This window comes from Hemitrygon akajei, chromosome 30 (assembly GCF_048418815.1).
Source record: "Hemitrygon akajei chromosome 30, sHemAka1.3, whole genome shotgun sequence".
Classification (NCBI taxonomy): Eukaryota; Metazoa; Chordata; class Chondrichthyes; order Myliobatiformes; family Dasyatidae; genus Hemitrygon; species Hemitrygon akajei.
Window position 1 is genome coordinate 4,013,522 of NC_133153.1, and position 18,109 is coordinate 4,031,630.

Genomic DNA, 18,109 nt, shown 5'->3' on the forward strand with positions numbered 1-18,109 from the left:
CATTTCAGTTTTCAAAAGATAGAGAAAAGTTTTTCTGATGCCCTGTGCCAAAAACAGGGAATTATATAAAATTTCAGGAAATACACCATGTTCAGTATGCTTTCTATTACTTGCATGGTCTTCAAAATCTCCTCAAGCATTTATTGATGAACTTGTCAAAGTTATTTTCCCTGAACTACATCATGCTTCAGGAGAGCTATAGTGTGAGATCAACTCAGTTCTGATTTTCACCTGCATGCTTCAGTGCTGAAACCATCGGCAGTTTGTATCTGACCCCTCAGCTTTACACCAGTAAACATAATCTTGCATGTCATCTGAATGGAATCACAACAAGTAGGCAGATAGGTAGGAAGTTATTTGTTAATTGATTTAATCTTTCATTTAGAATTAATTTTAATAACATGTATGTTTGAAAGATATTTTTACATGTTTGTGTTTGCTTCATTATTTAAATCCTATCAAAAGATTATAATGGTGATGAAATGTGGGTCCTCAGCACCTGCCATCAGAAGCCAATTTGCCAAACATAGCCCTTCATTTTGTAGCAAGGCCTGGAGAATGTCTCAGTATGTCAGAGCAAAGCCTGGACCTGCATGGCTACTAAAGGCAAGGGTGATTGTAAGCTTTGTGTGAAAGCAGGCTCCAGTGATCAGATTTAATATGCTGAGCTGTGCATATTCCTCACCTTACCCAAGTTATAGAGAGGAAGTCCAACATGTTGAGACTGTTTTGCCATTGGCAAGATTTAGCATGATTTGCACTTGGGAGAGTTGATATTCTGACCTGATATTTGACATAAATTGGAATTGAGACCAATCTGGTCTACACTGTCTTACAACATGTATGAAGGATAATATGAGGTTCTACACAACTCAGTATACCCAATAACATTGCTTCAGTTTTGTAAATTGTGCATTTTAGGCTCTTTCTTTCATTGGGCTATCACCAACTTCCAATTCTTACAGCAGATAAGCAGTGACATTTTACAAGCCTTATAGCCATTCTCTGATCCCACAGTGACAAGAAACTTATTTTTAGCAGGCTGGTAGTTACTAGTTGGACTTGCAAGTATCAATCTTAAAATTACTTCATCTGGAATTGGTCCATTTGGTAGCTCTTATTGAATTAATCTGAAGATTTACAAAGCACCACTGCTGTGTCTTGATTGAACAAATATTGCCCTCCGGGATGTGGAGGTACATTATCACTCGACTTGCATATGACAAATAAATGCAAAGTGTTTAATTCACACTAAAACGCAATAAATAAGTGATAGATGTATCATTGCTATAAATAGAAATTTGTGGTTTGAGTTGTACTCATATGTAAATCAGTCTAACGGCTTCTGCCAAGGAATAAAGTTTTAAAATTACAAGTACAAATGTTATAATAGTAAGTCACCTCATTTTCTAATTTTCAGCATTAGAGTGAATTGTATTGTTTGTGGAACATGCTTGTTACTAGTAATCAAATAATATTGATTTTCTACTTATATAGCACAGCACAGTACTATCATCTGGCTTTCCAGCATTACTAGGTCAAAATCTTGGAATTCTGCACTTAATGTGTAAATACATTTCTGCCATATTCTCAATATGGTGCTTCACAGAGTTGTGTCCTCAGCCCCTACTGTACTCACGGTAAGCTCATGACTGTGTGGCCATAATCTGCTCTAGCTCCATTCATAAGTTTGCAGATGATACTACCGTAATGGAATATATCTCAAATAACAATGAGCTCATAAGAATATTAGACATAAAGTAGAAGCAGAATTAGCCATTCAGCCTATCGAATCTGCTCCGCATTTCGATCATGGCTGATTTACTCTCCCTCTCGCCCCCATTCTTCTGCCTTCTCCCCTTAACTATTGATGCCTTTACTAATTGTGAACCCACTAATCTCCACATTAAATAAACCCAAGGGCTTGGCCTCTAAAGCCAACCGTGGGAATGAATTTCACAGATTTAAAACCCCCTGGCTAAAGGGACATCCCTGTATTCTCAGACTGTAGCCTTTAGCTCTAAACCTCTCTGCATTCACTCCATCTAGGCTTTTCAATATTCATTAGGTTTTATTAAGATTCCCTCTCATACTTGTAAACTCCAGTGAGTACAAGTCCAGAGCCATCAAGCACTTCCCATATGTTAACCCTTCAGTCCCATGATCATTCTCGTGAACCTCCTCTAGACCCTCTCCAATGCCAGCACATCCTTTCTTAGGGGCCCAAAACTGCTCACATTACTCCAAGTGCAGTCAGACTAATGTCTTATAAAGCCTCAGCATTGCATCCTTGTTTTTATATTCTAGTCATCTCAAAATGCATGGTAACATTGCATTTGTCTTCCTTAATACCTGCAAGTTAACCTTTAGGGAATCATGCACAAGGACTCCCAAGTCCCTTTACACCTCCTATGTCTGAATTTGCTCTCCATTTAGCAAATAGTCTATGGCTTTAATCCGGCTACCAAAATGCAGGACTATGCACTTCCCTACATTGTATTCCATCTTCCAGTTCTTTGCCCGTTTCTCCAATACATCTCATTCCTTCTGCAGACTCGTTGCTTCCTCAACACTACCTATTTTTGTATCATCTGCAAACTTGACCACAAAGCTATCAACTCCGCCCTTCAGATCATTGACATCAATCATGTGAAAAGAAGCATCCCAACACCGACACCAAAAAAACACTACTTGTCACTGGAAGCTAACCAGGAAGGCCCCTTTATTCCCATTGTTTGCCACCTGCCATTCCGCCCATATTCTCTACCTTGTATCTTTCCTGTACTAATCTAATACAGCAACCTAATGTATGGGACCTTGTCAATGTCCCTCTGAAAATCCAATAAACAACATCCACTGACTCTCCATAGTCTATTCTTCCTATTAATTCCTCAAAGAACTCCAACAAATTGGTTAGGCAAGTTTTCTCCTTAAGGAAACCATGCTGATTGCAACAGATTTTATCATGTGCCTCCAAGTACACTGAAACCTCATCATTAATATTGAACTCTAGCATCTTGCCAACCACTGAAATCAGCCTAACTGGTCTGTATTTTTCTGCCTTTTGCCTCTCCCCCTTCTTAAAGGGTGGTGTAACATTTACAGTTGCAGTACAGGAAGGAGATAGAGAGCCTCGTAACATGGTGTCAAGCTCACAACCTTCCTCTCAATGTCAGCAAAACAAGAGCCGGTCATTGATTTTAGGAGGGAGAGTGGTGCACATGCTCCTGTCTTCAACTTTGGTAAGCTTTAGAGGATTAAGAGCTTCAAGTTCCTCAGAGTGAACTTCACCAAAAGCCTGTCCTAGCCTAATCACATAGATGCCACAACCAATAAAACTCACAAACACCTCCATTCCATCAAGAGACTAAAGAAATTTGGCAAGTGACCATCAACCCTTACCAAGATTTGTCGATGAAAGCATCCATCTAGATGCCTAACAACTAGGTATGGCAACTGTTCTACAAGTAAACACAAAACAAAACCGCAGAGTTTTGAACACAGCTCATCACATCAATGAAGTTAGCCTCCATTCCATGGACTCTGTCTATCCTTCTCACTGCCTCAGTTAAGAAACCAGAGGAACTAAGGACCCCATCCATCCTGGACATATTCTCTCCCATCTGGCAGAAGATACAAAAGCCTGAATGCATGTACCAACAGGCTCAAAGACAGCTTCCATCCCACTGTTACCATACATTGAATGGTTCCCTTTTGGAATTAGTTTATTATTGTGACATATGCCAAAATACAGCGAAAAGCATACTATTCATACAGATGAAAGCATTGCACAGAGCACTGAGGCAGAACAGAGTTAAAAAAAACAAGTTAGAATAAACTGTAGGTAAAGAAGATCGTAATGAGGTAGATTGTATGGTGAAGAGCCATCTAATCACATTAAGGAACCAGTCAAGAGATGGACTCAGCCTCACAATCTACCTTGTTATGATCTGGCACCTTATTGTCATTGTTACACTTCATTCTATATCCTGTTGTTTTACTTTGTACTACGGTAATGCACTGTACTTGCCAAGAACGATCAAGGTCATGGAAAGACCAGGATCATCCTCAAAATATGACACAGCACATAATGAATGAACTGCACTGTATGAACAGAACGCAAAACAAGTTTTTCACCGTACTTCCGTACATGTGACAATAATAAAGCAATTCCTATCCCTTTGTTTAACTAAATTTCAGTTTCTAACAAGCCAGTATTATTTTCCCAGGCACATAATTACTAGTTTAATTAGTGTGGCACAAGATGGCGAACCAAATGACCTGTTCCTCTGCTATACTGTCCAGTATTCTATGTTCAATGAAACTGTTCTCAAGCCCTGTTCCCTTCCTGACATCCGACATCACACAATACATTGCGATTCACCAGTGTTAAGCCTGTGACTTTCTCCTTTACCACAGACATAAAGTTATTCCTTTCTTTTTTCTAATGGGTAATGGCCACATTATCTGGAGAATTCCTTGTGGCTGCTTTCTTCCTCCAAGTATGAAAGTCTCACAGATGCTTCAGTTCATCCTCTATTTGGTTATCAAGTTGGTATATTTTATTTGTGAGAGTAATAACAACTCATTGCTAGATTTCTGTAACAATGGAGTCTCCTATATTTACAAACACGAGAAATCTCCAGATGCTGGAAATCCAAGGCAACACACACACAATGCTGGAGGAACTCAGCAGACCAGGCAACATCTATGGAAAAGAGCAAGAACAGTTGATGTTTCTTGCTGAGACCCTTCATCAGGGCTAATGAAGGGTCTCAGCCCAAAATGTCAACTATTAACTCTTTTCCATTGATGCTGTCTGGCCTGCTCAGTTCCTCCAGAACTGTATGTGTGTGTGTTGTCATCTATATTTAGTTTGGTGCCTATAAAGACAGTTATCATTAGTTAATCAGTCAATCTCTCCACCAGCTGGATGTGCTGAAAAAATTATAGATGTTTATTCAATACCTTCAGTAAAATGTTACTTGAAAGATGTTTCCTAATAATGAGATGTTACACCTGCAATTAAATACACATCTAAAGATCTTGGTCTCTGGTTGAGGCAATGAACTATTTTCTACACATTGTCTGGATGCTCCAGTCAATTGTTAATTATTGAAACTTTAAAAAACATGAAGAGCAAATCCATTACCTGGTCCAGCAACTGGTTATATAAATCATAGCAGTTGTCAAAAATGTATCTGTACGTTGAGTCCAGGCAAGCTTTGACACAATCCTTCACCACAGAACTTGCTCTAGGAGGGCTCTGCAGTTCTTGAACCTGTAATTATTAATATTCATTGAACCACAATGTTGCAAAGCAGATGTGCAAATAAGCAAATTTTTAATGGAGTGGTAATGTATGCATGAAGTCAGCATCTGTGGTAGAGCAAAAGATTCAAATTCTAATTGTATTTCAAATTAAGTCACTAATAATATATTACAAGCCTGGTCAGATGAGTGATATTTCAGTGGAGAACGTACTAAAAGCAGTGAACTTAACTCCTTAAGTTTTAAGATAGTGATGAAGAAAGGCAAATCTAGAATTAAACTGGGGCATGGCAAATTGCAGCATATTAGACAGGAGCTTGGAAGAGTAGATTGGGAGCAGATGATAAGCTAAAGGAACCTTGTATGAATAGAGGAGTTGTAAATTTAGTCAAAAAAAAAAGAAAAGGAAGCACATGAAAGGTTTAGGAAGCTGAAGTCAGACGGCATTTCAGAAATAGATTCGTAAAGTCATAGAGACAGGCCCTTTGGCCCAACACTCCATGCCACCCAAGATGCCCCAAGCAAGCTAGTCCCATTTTCCAGCCTTTGCCCTATAACTTTCTAAATCTTTCCAGTCCACTGACCTGTCCAGCTGTCTTAAAAGTTGTTACTGTACCTGCATCTGGCAGCTCATTCCACATAGATAACACCATTTGCGTAAAAAGGTTGCCCCTTAAGTTTCTCTTAAGTCTTTCCTCTCTCACCTTAAACTTATGTCCAGTGGTTCTTGATATCCCAATTCTGGCAGGGCTTTGTGCAGCCAAGTTGTGGTTTACTAACTTGATATGAGTTTTTTCAGGAGGTGATGGAGGTGATTGATAAAGGAGGAGCTTCCCTACATAGATTGGAGGGATTAGTTTAATTTGGCATCGTGCTTGGAACAGATATTTTGGGCTAAAGGGTCTGTTCCTGTGCTATATTGCTGTACTGTAGTGGAGTACTTGGGAGAAAACAGGTTGCCTGCATATATCCTACCTCCACTAAATGGATAGGTAGGCAGTAATATGGGGTTAGATAACCAAACTGATCTAGGCCGCTACCTTCACTATGGCTTCCAATTGCTGATTATCCCAAAGCCCTCTGTCCCCTGACTATGACCTGAGGCCTAAGACCTTCTATTGCAACACCATGTCATCTCTCCATGTGGAAGGAGGTTCAGAATCTTATCAAACAAGCCCATTCAAAGGTACATGTTTTGGGAGATTAAAATTTACCCCAGATTTCAATAGAACTACAAATCCAAAAAGGATAAATTAACAAAAGATTCTTAGTAATAGAATTAACCATAATATATACAGTAATTCATTCTTTGATAACATTGATATTAAATGTGTTGAGTTTGCATGAGCAAATGACCACTTGTAAGTAGCACTCTGTGATACATCAAGTTCTATAGTATTCTAGTGTTGCAGTCAACACTTTTTAATAGATCCAAGGCACTTAAACTGATGGGGTGCTAAACAATAATGCCGAAAAATTCATGAGGTGATGTGAATTACAAACTTTTGTTGTGAAAAAAATGACTAAAGTTGCCTTTGTTAAAATAATTAGTGAACCTCATTCAATATAATAGCACTTTAGGTATAATACCTTCATACGGAAAAAAGTAATGCTGGTCAAAAGATCCACCGTTGACTTCAGGTCTTGCAGCCTTTCTGGATTACTTGCTGGGAAATTATCCTAGGAAAATGATACTTTGCTTAATAAATTTGAAATGCTGGAAATTGTTAAATAGTCTTAAAAAGTGCAGCTTAGGATGTTTGTGGGCATTTTGTACTCATGAGCATTCATTCAACATCATTTGTTATACACAATGCAAGCTCTTGCCTTTTTTTTAATCACTTTGTTTCACTTTACAAAATATCCCAATGTTGGATATTGGTTTGTGGGTCTAGAGATGGAACATAGAGAGGGTGGGGTGAATGGTTGATGGTAAGTGGTTGTTGGAAGGAGCATTCCCACTGTGCTTTGCAGTGGCTGCTGGTTTATCGAAATGTTTGAACCATTTTATTGCAGGGTGAGTTTAGATTTATTGATACAACAGTACAGAAGCTAAACTGTTTCAATAAGAATCTTAGAGGCCTGGATAAATGATGTGTGAATTGAAATAACATCATGTTTGTGGATTTGGGACTTAGGTTAAATAAAATCTGAAAATCTGTTCAGTAAGATATGATTGTAATATCACTGTACTGTCATAAAGATTAACAGAACCTTTGGATCGTGCATTGGTAACTCCAATCCCAGATAATCTAGACAGATAGAGAACAACCTCTGACATGGTTCAGAACTCAGCACATACTGAATTTGGGAAAGGAAATAAATATTATTGTTGTCTGCAACATCCAGATGTGAGAACGAGCATAGCCTCTGGTTAAATATAACTCCTGCCAATAATAATTAATCCAGGTCCTTTCGACGTAAAATCCTATCCCCTGTACTCAAAGCTTTGATTTATGAAGGCCAATGTACCAAGCTGACTAATTAACTTGGTAGAATGTCAGTTATCAACAAGTAGCTCAGCGTAGCATCTGGGCAGCAATGAGATATTTTTCATCCACCATTTCATAAAGATTCCTCTGTTCAGCGTCTGCTGACACAGGTCTGAACCAAGCTCAGCATTACTTTGGAAAATGATATCATTCATCTGAAAGTCATAACAGCACCACCTAGAGTATTCCAGACATTCCCAATTCCATACACTTTCCCTGTAACCCTGCAAATCGTAATTATCTTTCTTTAAGCCCCAATCCAATTCTTGTTAGGAAAAGCCCTGATTGGCTGTTTTTGGAATGCATACAGGCAGGGAATTCCAGACAGTGCTACTAAACCAGCCTTACTGATCACACCTTGAAACCTGTGCACCAATCCCCCTGGCTTGGAAATCATCCAGGACACTCAGCTTGTTTCCACAATGTGGATCAGGACTGCTTTATTTTAGAACTCCTTGAGCTCGCCTGAACGTCCCATGGTTGAGGTGACTGCACAATGACTGCAGCACATTGCTTCCTTGTTAGAATGAGGCAAAAACTCATAAAATTAATCCACTAATTCCTCCTGAGAAGTGACTGAGATGCCAACTTAAGTTATTCTTTCTGATGAAGTTCATTCCATGGAGATGGTATTAACCCTCCTGTTTTTCCCCACCATAGAGTGTCCCACTAGTCTGGTATCTCCTGTTCCTCATGTCACAAACAGTGTGGTCACATTGATGTAAAAGTGTCTGAATTATGATAGTAGAGCAGCATTCAGCCCTGTCATGTTGGAGATTATCCACGAAGATCCTGGTGTTCCACGTTCTGAACTATGCACTAAGGAGTAGAAATTGCCTGTTTGTTATTTCTTTTACTGTGTGGTGGCTATTATGCACCAGCACCCTTCAGGTTTTATATGGTGAGCCCACTACTCTAGTCAACGTCTATCACACTAGAAATATACATTATAGAAATAAGTCTTCAGCCCAGCCAGTCCATGCTAATGGTGATACCCATCTATGCTAAAGCCATTTGCACTTAAAGTATACTTACATTTCCAGCATTCAAATCAATGTCCATAAGACATAGGAGCAGAAATAGGTCATCTGGCCCATTGGATTTGTTTAGCCATTCCATCATGACTGATTTATTATTCCTCTCAACCACATTCTCCTACCTTCTCCCCAAAACCCTTGATGCACTTACTAATCAAGTACCTATCAAACTCTGCTTTAAATATACCCAATAACTTGGCCTCCACAACTGTCTGTGGCAATGAATTCCATGGATTTACCACCCTCTGGCTAAAAAGATTCCTCCTCATCTCTGTTCCAGAGAGACATTCTTCTATTCTGAGTTGTGGTCCTAGACTACCCCACTATGGAGAACATCATCTCCACATCTACTCTGTATAGGCCTTTAAGTATTTGATAGATTTCAATGAGAACACCTTTCATTCTTGTAAATTCCAGCAAGTACAGCTCAGAGCCATCAAACACTCCTCATATGTTAATCCTTTGATTCCTGGAATTGTTCTTGTGAACCTCCTCTGGACCCTCTCCAACGCCAGCAAATCCTTTCTTAGATAAAGGGCACAAAACTGCTCACAATACTCCAAATGTGGTCTGATCAGTGCCTTATAAAGACTCAGCATTACATCCTTTCTTTTATATTCTAGTCCTCTCAAAATAAGTGCTAACGTAACATTTGCTTTCCTTCCACCAACTCAACCTACAAGTTAACCAACAGGAAATCCTGCACAAGTGCTTCTAAATCCCTTTGAGCCTCTGATTTCCAAACATTCTCCCCATTTAGAAAATAGTCTACACCGTGATCCTTCTACCAAAGTGCATGACCATATTCTTTGTTGCACTATATTCTATTTGCAAGTTCTTTGTCGATTCCCCTAATTTGTCTAAGTCCTTCTGCCAACTCCCTGCATCCTCAATGTCGCCCACACCACCCCCCACCCCCGTACCTACCCCTCCATCTATTTCATCAGACTCAGAATTATTCTGGAGAGATCAAACTTTGCCAAATGACAATCAATGCTCATATATACAACTGGCACGTGCACACCTAATTGTCATATGTGTGTACACACACACACGAACGGGCTCAGACACTAGAATGTTGGTTTCCTTTTCACCCTACTCACCCAACCTCCCATTCTTGTTCCCGACTGCATTCTAATCTCAAGCTCATCAGGCCAGCTGGGTACCTGTTCCTTACTCCAGCCTCTCATCTGCTCATGCTGCTGACCCCTGGCTTTGGCTGGATCCTAATCCACGTTTTCAGTCCAAGCTCAGGATATTCACCTGAACCGAGGTGAGATTTTCCTTTATTTACCCAAAAGTCAAGAAGAGAAGCACAAGAATGCAGCAATGCTCAGTAACAGATCTTCCACAGCACTCCTTCCTTATGAACTGACTCAAAACTTCTGCTGAACATTTCTGAGTTGTCTGGATAAGCCTGTGTAGTCTTGGTGCAGAACCCAACAGCTCTGTGACTTCTCTAACCAGTAACACTCAACTTAATCCAATTCAAGTTTAATTGTCATTTATGAAAGCTCATGAATACAGACAAACAAGGAAGTGTCAAGGCGCAAAGACGCATTACCAAAAATCACACACAGATCACAATCATGTAATAAGAGACCCAAGATACCCACCTCCCCTCCCACTGCCCCCCATGAAGCCCAGCCTACCGATGCCATCCGTCGACTGGCCCCCGACACTAGCTAGGCGACACCTTGCCTTTAAGGTCCATTTCTTACCCCATAACCTGACTCCTGCTAGGTGAATCCATGGCTTTCAGGCCCAGTCCTTACCCCGATACCTGACTCCCGCCAGGTGAATCCGTGGATTTGAGGCCCAGTCCTTACCCCGATACCTGACTCCCGCCAGGTGAATCCGTGGATTTGAAACCCAGTTGTCACCCAGATACCTGACTCCTTCTAGTTGAATCCATGGCTTTGAGGCCCAGTCCTTACCCCGATACCTGACTCCTGCTAGGTGAATCCATGGCTTTCAGGCCCAGTCCTTACCCCGATACCTGACTCCCGCCAGGTGAATCCGTGGATTTGAGGCCCAGTCCTTACCCCGATACCTGACTCCCGCTAGGTGAATCCGTGGATTTGAGGCCCAGTCCTTACCCCGATACCTGATTCCCGCCAGGTGAATCCATGGATTTGAGGCCCAGTCCTTACCCCAATACCTGACTCCCGCCAGGTGAATCCGTGGATTTGAGGCCCAGTCCTTACCCCGATACCTGACTCCCGCCAGGTGAATCCGTGGATTTGAGGCCCAGTCCTTACCCCGATACCTGACTCCCACCAGGTGAATCCGTGGCTTTCAGGCCCAGTCCTTACCCCAATACCTGACTCCTTCTAGGTGAATCCATGGCTTTCAGGCCCAGTCCTTACCCCGATACCTGACTCCTGCTAGGTGAATCCGTGGCTTTCAGGTCCAGTCCTTACCCCGATACCTGACTCCCGCTAAGTGAATCCGTGGCTTTGAAGCCCAGTCCTCACATATACAAGCACATATACAAGACAGTTAAAAACACAACCAGACAAATATATACTGTATGTACATACAGTGGCATGCAAAATTTCTGTTACTGTGAATAGCTAAGCAAGCAAGTAAAAGATGATCTGATTTCCAAAAGGCATAAAGTTAAAGATGACACATTTCTTTAATATTTTAAGCAAGATTACTTTTTTATTTCCATCTTTTACAGTTTCAAAATAACAAAAAAGGAAAAGGGCCCGAAGCAAAGGTTTGGGCACCCTGCATGGTCAGTACTTAGTAACACCCCCTTTGGCAAGTATCACAGTTTGTAAACACTTTCTGTAGCGGCTAAGAGTCTTTTAATTCTTGTTTGGGGGATTTTCGCCCATTCTTCCTTGCAAAAGGCTTCTAGGTCTGTGAGATTCTTGGGCTGTCTTGCATGCATTGCTCTTTTGAGATCTATCCACAGATTTTCGATGATGTTTAGGTCAGAGGACTGTGAGGGCCATGGCAAAACATTCAGCTTGCGCCTCTTAAGGTAGTCCATTGTGGATTTTGAGGTATGTTTAGGATCATTATCCTGTTGCAGAAGCCATCCTCCTTTCATCATCAGCTTTTTTACGGACGGTGTGATGTTTGCTTCCAGAATTTGCTGGTATTTAATTGAATTCATTCTTCCCTCTACAAGTGAAATTTTCTCCATGCCACTGGCTGCAACACAAGCCCAAAGCATGGTCGGTCCACCCCTGTGCTTAACAATTGAAGAGGTGTTCTTTTCATGAAATTCTGCATCCTTTTTTCTCCAAACATACCTTTGCTCATTGCGGCCAAAAAGTTCTATTTTAACTTCATCAGTCCACAGGACTTGTTTCCAAAGTGCATCAGGCTTGTTTAGATGTTCCTTTGCAAACTTCTGATGCTGAATTTTGTGGTGAGGACGCAGGAAAGGTTTTCTTCTGATGACTCTTCCATGAAGGTCATATTTGTGCAGGTGTTGCTGCACAGTAGAACAGTGCACCACCACTCCAGAGTCTGCTAAGTCTTCCTGAAGGTCTTTTGCAGTCAAACGGGCAGTTTGATTTGCCTTTCTAGCAATCCTATGAGCAGTTCTCTCAGAAAGTTTTCTTGGTCTTCCCGACCTCAACTTGACCTCCACTGTTCCTGTTAACTGCCATTTCTTAATGACATTACAAACTGAGGAAACAGCTACCTGAAACACTTTGCTATCTTCTTATAGCCATCTCCTGCTTTGTGGGCATCATTTATTTTAATTTTCAGAGTACTAGGCAGTTGCTTAGAGGAGCCCATGGCTGCTGATTTTTGGGACATGGTTTGAGGAGTCAGAGTATTTATAAAGCTTTGAAATTTGCATCACCTGGCCTTTCCTAATGATGACTGTGAACAAGCCATAGCCCTAACAAGCTAATTAAGTTCTGAGACCTTGGTAAAAGATATCTGAGAGCTCAAATCTCTTGAGGTGCCCAAACTTTTGCCTGGTGCTCCTTTCCTTTTTTCACTCTAAAATTGTACAAAACAAAAATAGTACACTAATCTTGCTTAAAATGTTGAAAAGAATGTTTCATCTTTAACTTTATTACTTTTGGAGATCAGTTCATCTTCTACTCACTTAACTAATCACAGTAACAGAAATTTTGACCAGGGGTGCCCAAACTTTTGCATGCCACTGTACATATATATTTATATATGCATATACATAGAGTTGGATATTAAAAAAAGGAGGAGAAATTCCTAGGATGTGAAGAAACTGGAACTAAAGATTTTTAAAAATCTATACTCAGTAATGTGTAGACAGCTTTGGAACAGATCATTTTTCATTTTCTCCATACTTACCCTATATTTAGATAGGTCAATCCTCAGAGAGTTGTGCAACTGATCCAAGAGTTTTATAAATTTTTCTCTCTGCAAAACAAATAAAACAGAAGTTTTTGTATGTATTTGAGAAAAATGAGCGTCTTTTAGTTGTCCAGCAGACATTTCCCTTGCTGTGATATATTTAGTGAATGCCTCATGTTTTAGCATTTTATGCAATTTTATGTTGGCTATTACCTGTAAGGAATAAGAATTTGTTTTGAAGTTATACAAATTTTTCTTACCAAAGGTTGATGACTGCTGATAAAATCATCAGAATCCTAAGTTTGGAAAGTTGCCCTTCCCATACCAAGTATGAGGTCATAGCATCATGAAGAACAGAAATATATATTGAAATGTTACAGGTAATCTGAAGATAATATGAACTGGCCATTGTTCACAAATTCATAATTCAGGTTAACTATTGATTCCCCAAAAACTATGAAACTTCAGAAGTTTGAGGGATGTGTGGCAGAGAAACCCACCAGCTGACAAAGCGCTGGAGCAGCTCAGCAGGTTAGCCAGTGTCTGTGGAAGGAAGTGTACATTTGACCTTTTGGGTCAAGGCCCTTCATCTGCATGGAAGGATTCTACCAATTGCTTTTACAGTAAGTGTTTGGATATTATAACAAAACCTACCGTACACATCATTACTTGGCTTTTGCTTCCTTTGTTTCCATTCAGTTGATGAAAAGTCAGTGACTGGATGGGACTGAGGAACTTCATTTAGGGCAGCAGCGGTTATAAAAATGCCCCATTTTTTTCACATATTTTGGGAAATATTTCATGCCTAATCTATTGTAACTTAATAGGAACTTCAGATAAGTTTGACATTGCAATAGATGAGTGACATTCATTTAAACTGTTATGTAGGCACATTAGCAAATGGAGTTAATATATGACTAATTTGTGTGGCTATACAGATAGAGTGGCATTATGATTCAATTAGCTGCAGTGGGCCAGGCAGTTGACTCTGTTACATCCACGTTGCCCATATGTCAATATCATTGTCATATGACAGGCCCTTCCCAATGGAAGGTCCTTTGGGCATTGTAATACCCTGAGGACAGTCCAGTGGAGCCAGCTGGATCTCTGAAATTCTTAACAAAAGAAATCCATTGACCTTTTCTCCACTCTTGGAATGATTGCCTCACATGTCTGACACATCCAGTCTCCATTTGGTGGCATTTCATACAGCAGGGGCAAGGACTAGTTACCTCCCACCCCCAAACCCACTGCCCCACTGTTCTCTGGCTCCATAGAACTTGTAAAGACTCTGGATCCAACCAGGTGTTGATAGTTGCAGTTAGTACTGAGTGCTTTCTTTACTCCTGAAAAACAGATTGATATATCTAGTAGTATTTGCTTTCCTCAGTCCCTTATTCAAAATAATTTATAATATTTATAATATTCAACAGCTGTAGATAGTCTCACAACTTAAAATTTAAACTGAGGCTTAATAATCAGAAAATGACTTTTAAAACCATGAAAAATGTATGTGAGAGGTGACAGAAGAGCTATGAGCAGTTTCAAACTCTTGAGAGTGCACATCTTCCACAACCTCTCGTATCCCAGAACACATCCTACTTGAACAAGAAAGTTCACCGATGCTTCCACTTTCCAAGGAGGCTGAAGAGAGATGGACGATGAACATCAAACTCACGGCATTCTACAGATGCACAGAAGAGAACATCCTAACCAGCTGCATCACTGCATGGTATGGAAACTGCACTGTGGTGTACAGGAAGGCTCTACAATGGGTACTCAAAACTGACCAATGTATGACCGGTACCAACCTATTCACCATCAAAGACGTATATACAGAAAGGTGCCCGAAAATAGGGCAGCAACATCATGAAGGATCTGAGCCACCCTGCTCATGAACTGTTTGCCCCACTCCCATCAGGGATGAGGCTACGTAGCAACCATGCCTGTACCACCAGCCTCAGAAACAGTTAATTTCTGCAAGCAGTAAGGCTGATCAACACCCCAAGCATTAATTCCACCCCCTACATTCCCTACTACTTTATCATTTCCTGTCAGTGTCCCCTTATGTACAGAGATAAGGCCTAGGATCACTTCTGTACATACTGTCAATTTATGTATTTATATTTATAATTGTGTTCTTTATCTTATTGTGTTGTTTTACAGGCTGCATCAGATCCAAAGTAACAATTATTTCATTCTCCTTTTTACTTCTCTACTAGAAATTACATTAAACAATCTTAAAACTTGAATCTTGAACCCTGGAAGCCAATATTTACTCGGATATCGTGCATCGATTATGCTACATCAACTCAAAATACCAGACTAAGTGCAGAAAGAAATAATGAACAGATGCTTCCTTATTTCATTCCATTCACATCTTATGCCACACACACTCTCCAGACCCAGCAACTGTGAAGGGCCATGTTTCCATTTTCAAAAACTCAATATGCCAGGGATGGCAGAAATGGCATTTTGGTGGTATAGAATAAAAGTTTATTCATTCATTTTTAAGTTATAACTGGTAGAACATTAGCTGTGGAGTTTCATGCAAAGACACTTGCAAAGTAAAACATATCAAAAGAGTATTTTTCGGCCTCTTGGCACTCCTGCGGATCCAATTCTTTCAGTGTTTTTTTGAATTTGACTTTCAAAAGATTATGAGTCAGTGTTGTTATAGCAGATGATTTTTAACTTTCCTAATGTTCACAGGGACAGCCATAGTGCTAAATGATTAGATGGAGCAAAGTTTATTAAATGCATCAAGAAAGGTTTTCTGATGCAGTATGGCTCTATGACAGAAGGGAGCTACACTGAACCTCAAAGGAAATGAGGCTGGCTAAGTGGTTGATGTGTCTTTGGCAGAGTATTTTGGGATCAGTGAGTATAAGGGAGGACATGATTTGAGAGTTAGGGGGCAAAAGTTTAAGGGTAGCACGAGGGGGAATTTCTTTACTCAGAGAGTGGTAGCTGTGTGAAAGGAGTTTCCAGTAGAAGTGATAGAGGCAGGTTCGGTATTGTCATTTAAAGTAAAATTGGATAGGTATATGGACAGGAAAGGAATGGAGGGTTATGGGCTGAGTGCAGGTCAGTGGGACTAGGTGAGTATAAGCATCAGCACGGACTAGAAGGGCCGAGTTGGCCTGATTCCGTGCTGTAATGGTTATATATGGTTATATATAACTATATGCGATTCAATAAAAAGACATAGAACCATAGAGCAAAATTACATTGTCCAACCTGTCCACGCTACCCATGGTGTCCACCAAGCTAGTCCCAATTCTACATCCATCCTATTATGAAGTGACCAGAACTATACTAGTGTGTTCTAACTAGGAATTTTAGAGAGCTGCCACGTTACCTTGCAGCTCTTGAATTCACTCCTGACCAATGGAGGCCAATACACCATATGCTGTAATCACCCTATCAACTTGCGCGGCAACTTTGAAGGATCAATACAAATGGAGTGCAAGATCCCTCTGTTCCTCCACACTGTGAAAAATCATGCCATAAACCTTGCCATCACATTCAACCTTCCAAAGTGAATCACTTCACACTTCCCTGATTTAAACTCCATCTGCCACTTCTCAGCCCAGTTCTGCATCCTATCAATATCCCATTGTAACCTATGATAACATTCTACATTATCTACAGCTCCACTGACCTTCATGTCATCTGCAAACTTACTAACCTAACCATCCACTTTCTCATCTAAGTCATTTATAAGAATGTCAAAGAGCAGAGATACCAGAAGAGACCCCTACGGAACATCACTGGTCTCTGACCTCCAAACAAAATGGACTCCATCTATGGGTAAGCCAATTCTGTATCCACACAGCCAAGTTACCCTGGATCCCATGCTTACTGTCTTCCTGAATGAGTCGACCATGGAGAACATAATCAAGTACGAGTTACACCCTCCATTCTGAGAATGTAACTTCAACCACCATCGCCTGCTTCCAACCTCTGAGCTAATTTTGCCAAATTTCATACAAGAGTCATAGAAAAAATTATAGATAATAGACAATAGACAATAGGTGCAGAAGTAGACCATTCGGCCCTTCAAGCCTGCACCGCCATTCTGAGGTCATGGCTGATCATCTACTATCAATACCCGGTTCCTGCCTTGTCCCCATATCCCTTGATTCCCCTATCCATAAGATACCTATCTAGCTCCTTCTTGAAAGCGTCCAGAGAATTGGCCTCCACTACCTTCCGAGGCAGTGCATTCCAGACCCCCACAACTCTCTGGGAGAAGAAGTTTTTCCTTAACTCTGTCCTAAATGACCTACCCCTTATTCTCAAACCATGCCCTCTGGTACTGGACTCTCCCAGCATCTGGAAAATATTTCTTGCCTCTATCTTGTCCAATCCCTTAATAATCTTATATGTTTCAATCAGATCCCCTCTCAATCTCCTTAATTCCAGCGTGTACAAGCCCAGTCTCTCTAACCTCTCTGCGTAAGACAGTCCTGACATCCCAGGAATTAACCTCGTGAATCTACGCTGCACTTCCTCTACAGCCAGGATGTCCTTCCTTAACCCTGGAGACCAAAACTGTACACAATACTCCAGGTGTGGTCTCACCAGGGCCCTGTACAAATGCAAAAGAATTTCCTTACTAAATTTCCTTGGACTGATCAATTTAATATTCTAAATAAGGGTAAGGCTAATTTCTAAAAAGGCTGTTACTAAGTAAAGGGAAATTTAAGTAATTTATTTTTTATTAAAATCCAGAGATATAACATGGTAACAGGCCCTTGAGTCTAATGAGTCTGCACAGCCTAAGTATACCCATGTAAACAATTGACCTGCTAACCTGTACATCTTCGGAATGTGCGAGGAAAATGGAGCACCTAGAGGTCATGGAGAGAACATACAGTCCAAACTCCTTACAGATAGCGGCTGGAATTAAACCAATGTTGCTGGTGCTGTAATAGTGTTATGCTAACCACTATGCAAGCATGCTGCACCCACTAGGAAGTGCAAGTTAAACAG

General features: G+C 40.6%; 1 protein-coding gene across 1 annotated transcript in view; it reads right to left on the minus strand.

The window, feature by feature from the left end:
* The window catches only part of LOC140718759 (protein unc-13 homolog C-like), a 337,501-nt gene that overhangs the window by 242,108 nt on the left and 77,284 nt on the right, over positions 1–18,109 (minus strand). The window contains exons 5-7 of the mRNA XM_073032872.1: positions 13,109–13,177; positions 6,862–6,951; positions 5,153–5,281 (exon numbers count right to left, since the gene is read on the minus strand). Of these exons, the coding sequence (XP_072888973.1) occupies positions 5,153–5,281; positions 6,862–6,951; positions 13,109–13,177 (288 nt within the window). The remainder of the gene's footprint in view (positions 1–5,152; positions 5,282–6,861; positions 6,952–13,108; positions 13,178–18,109) is intronic.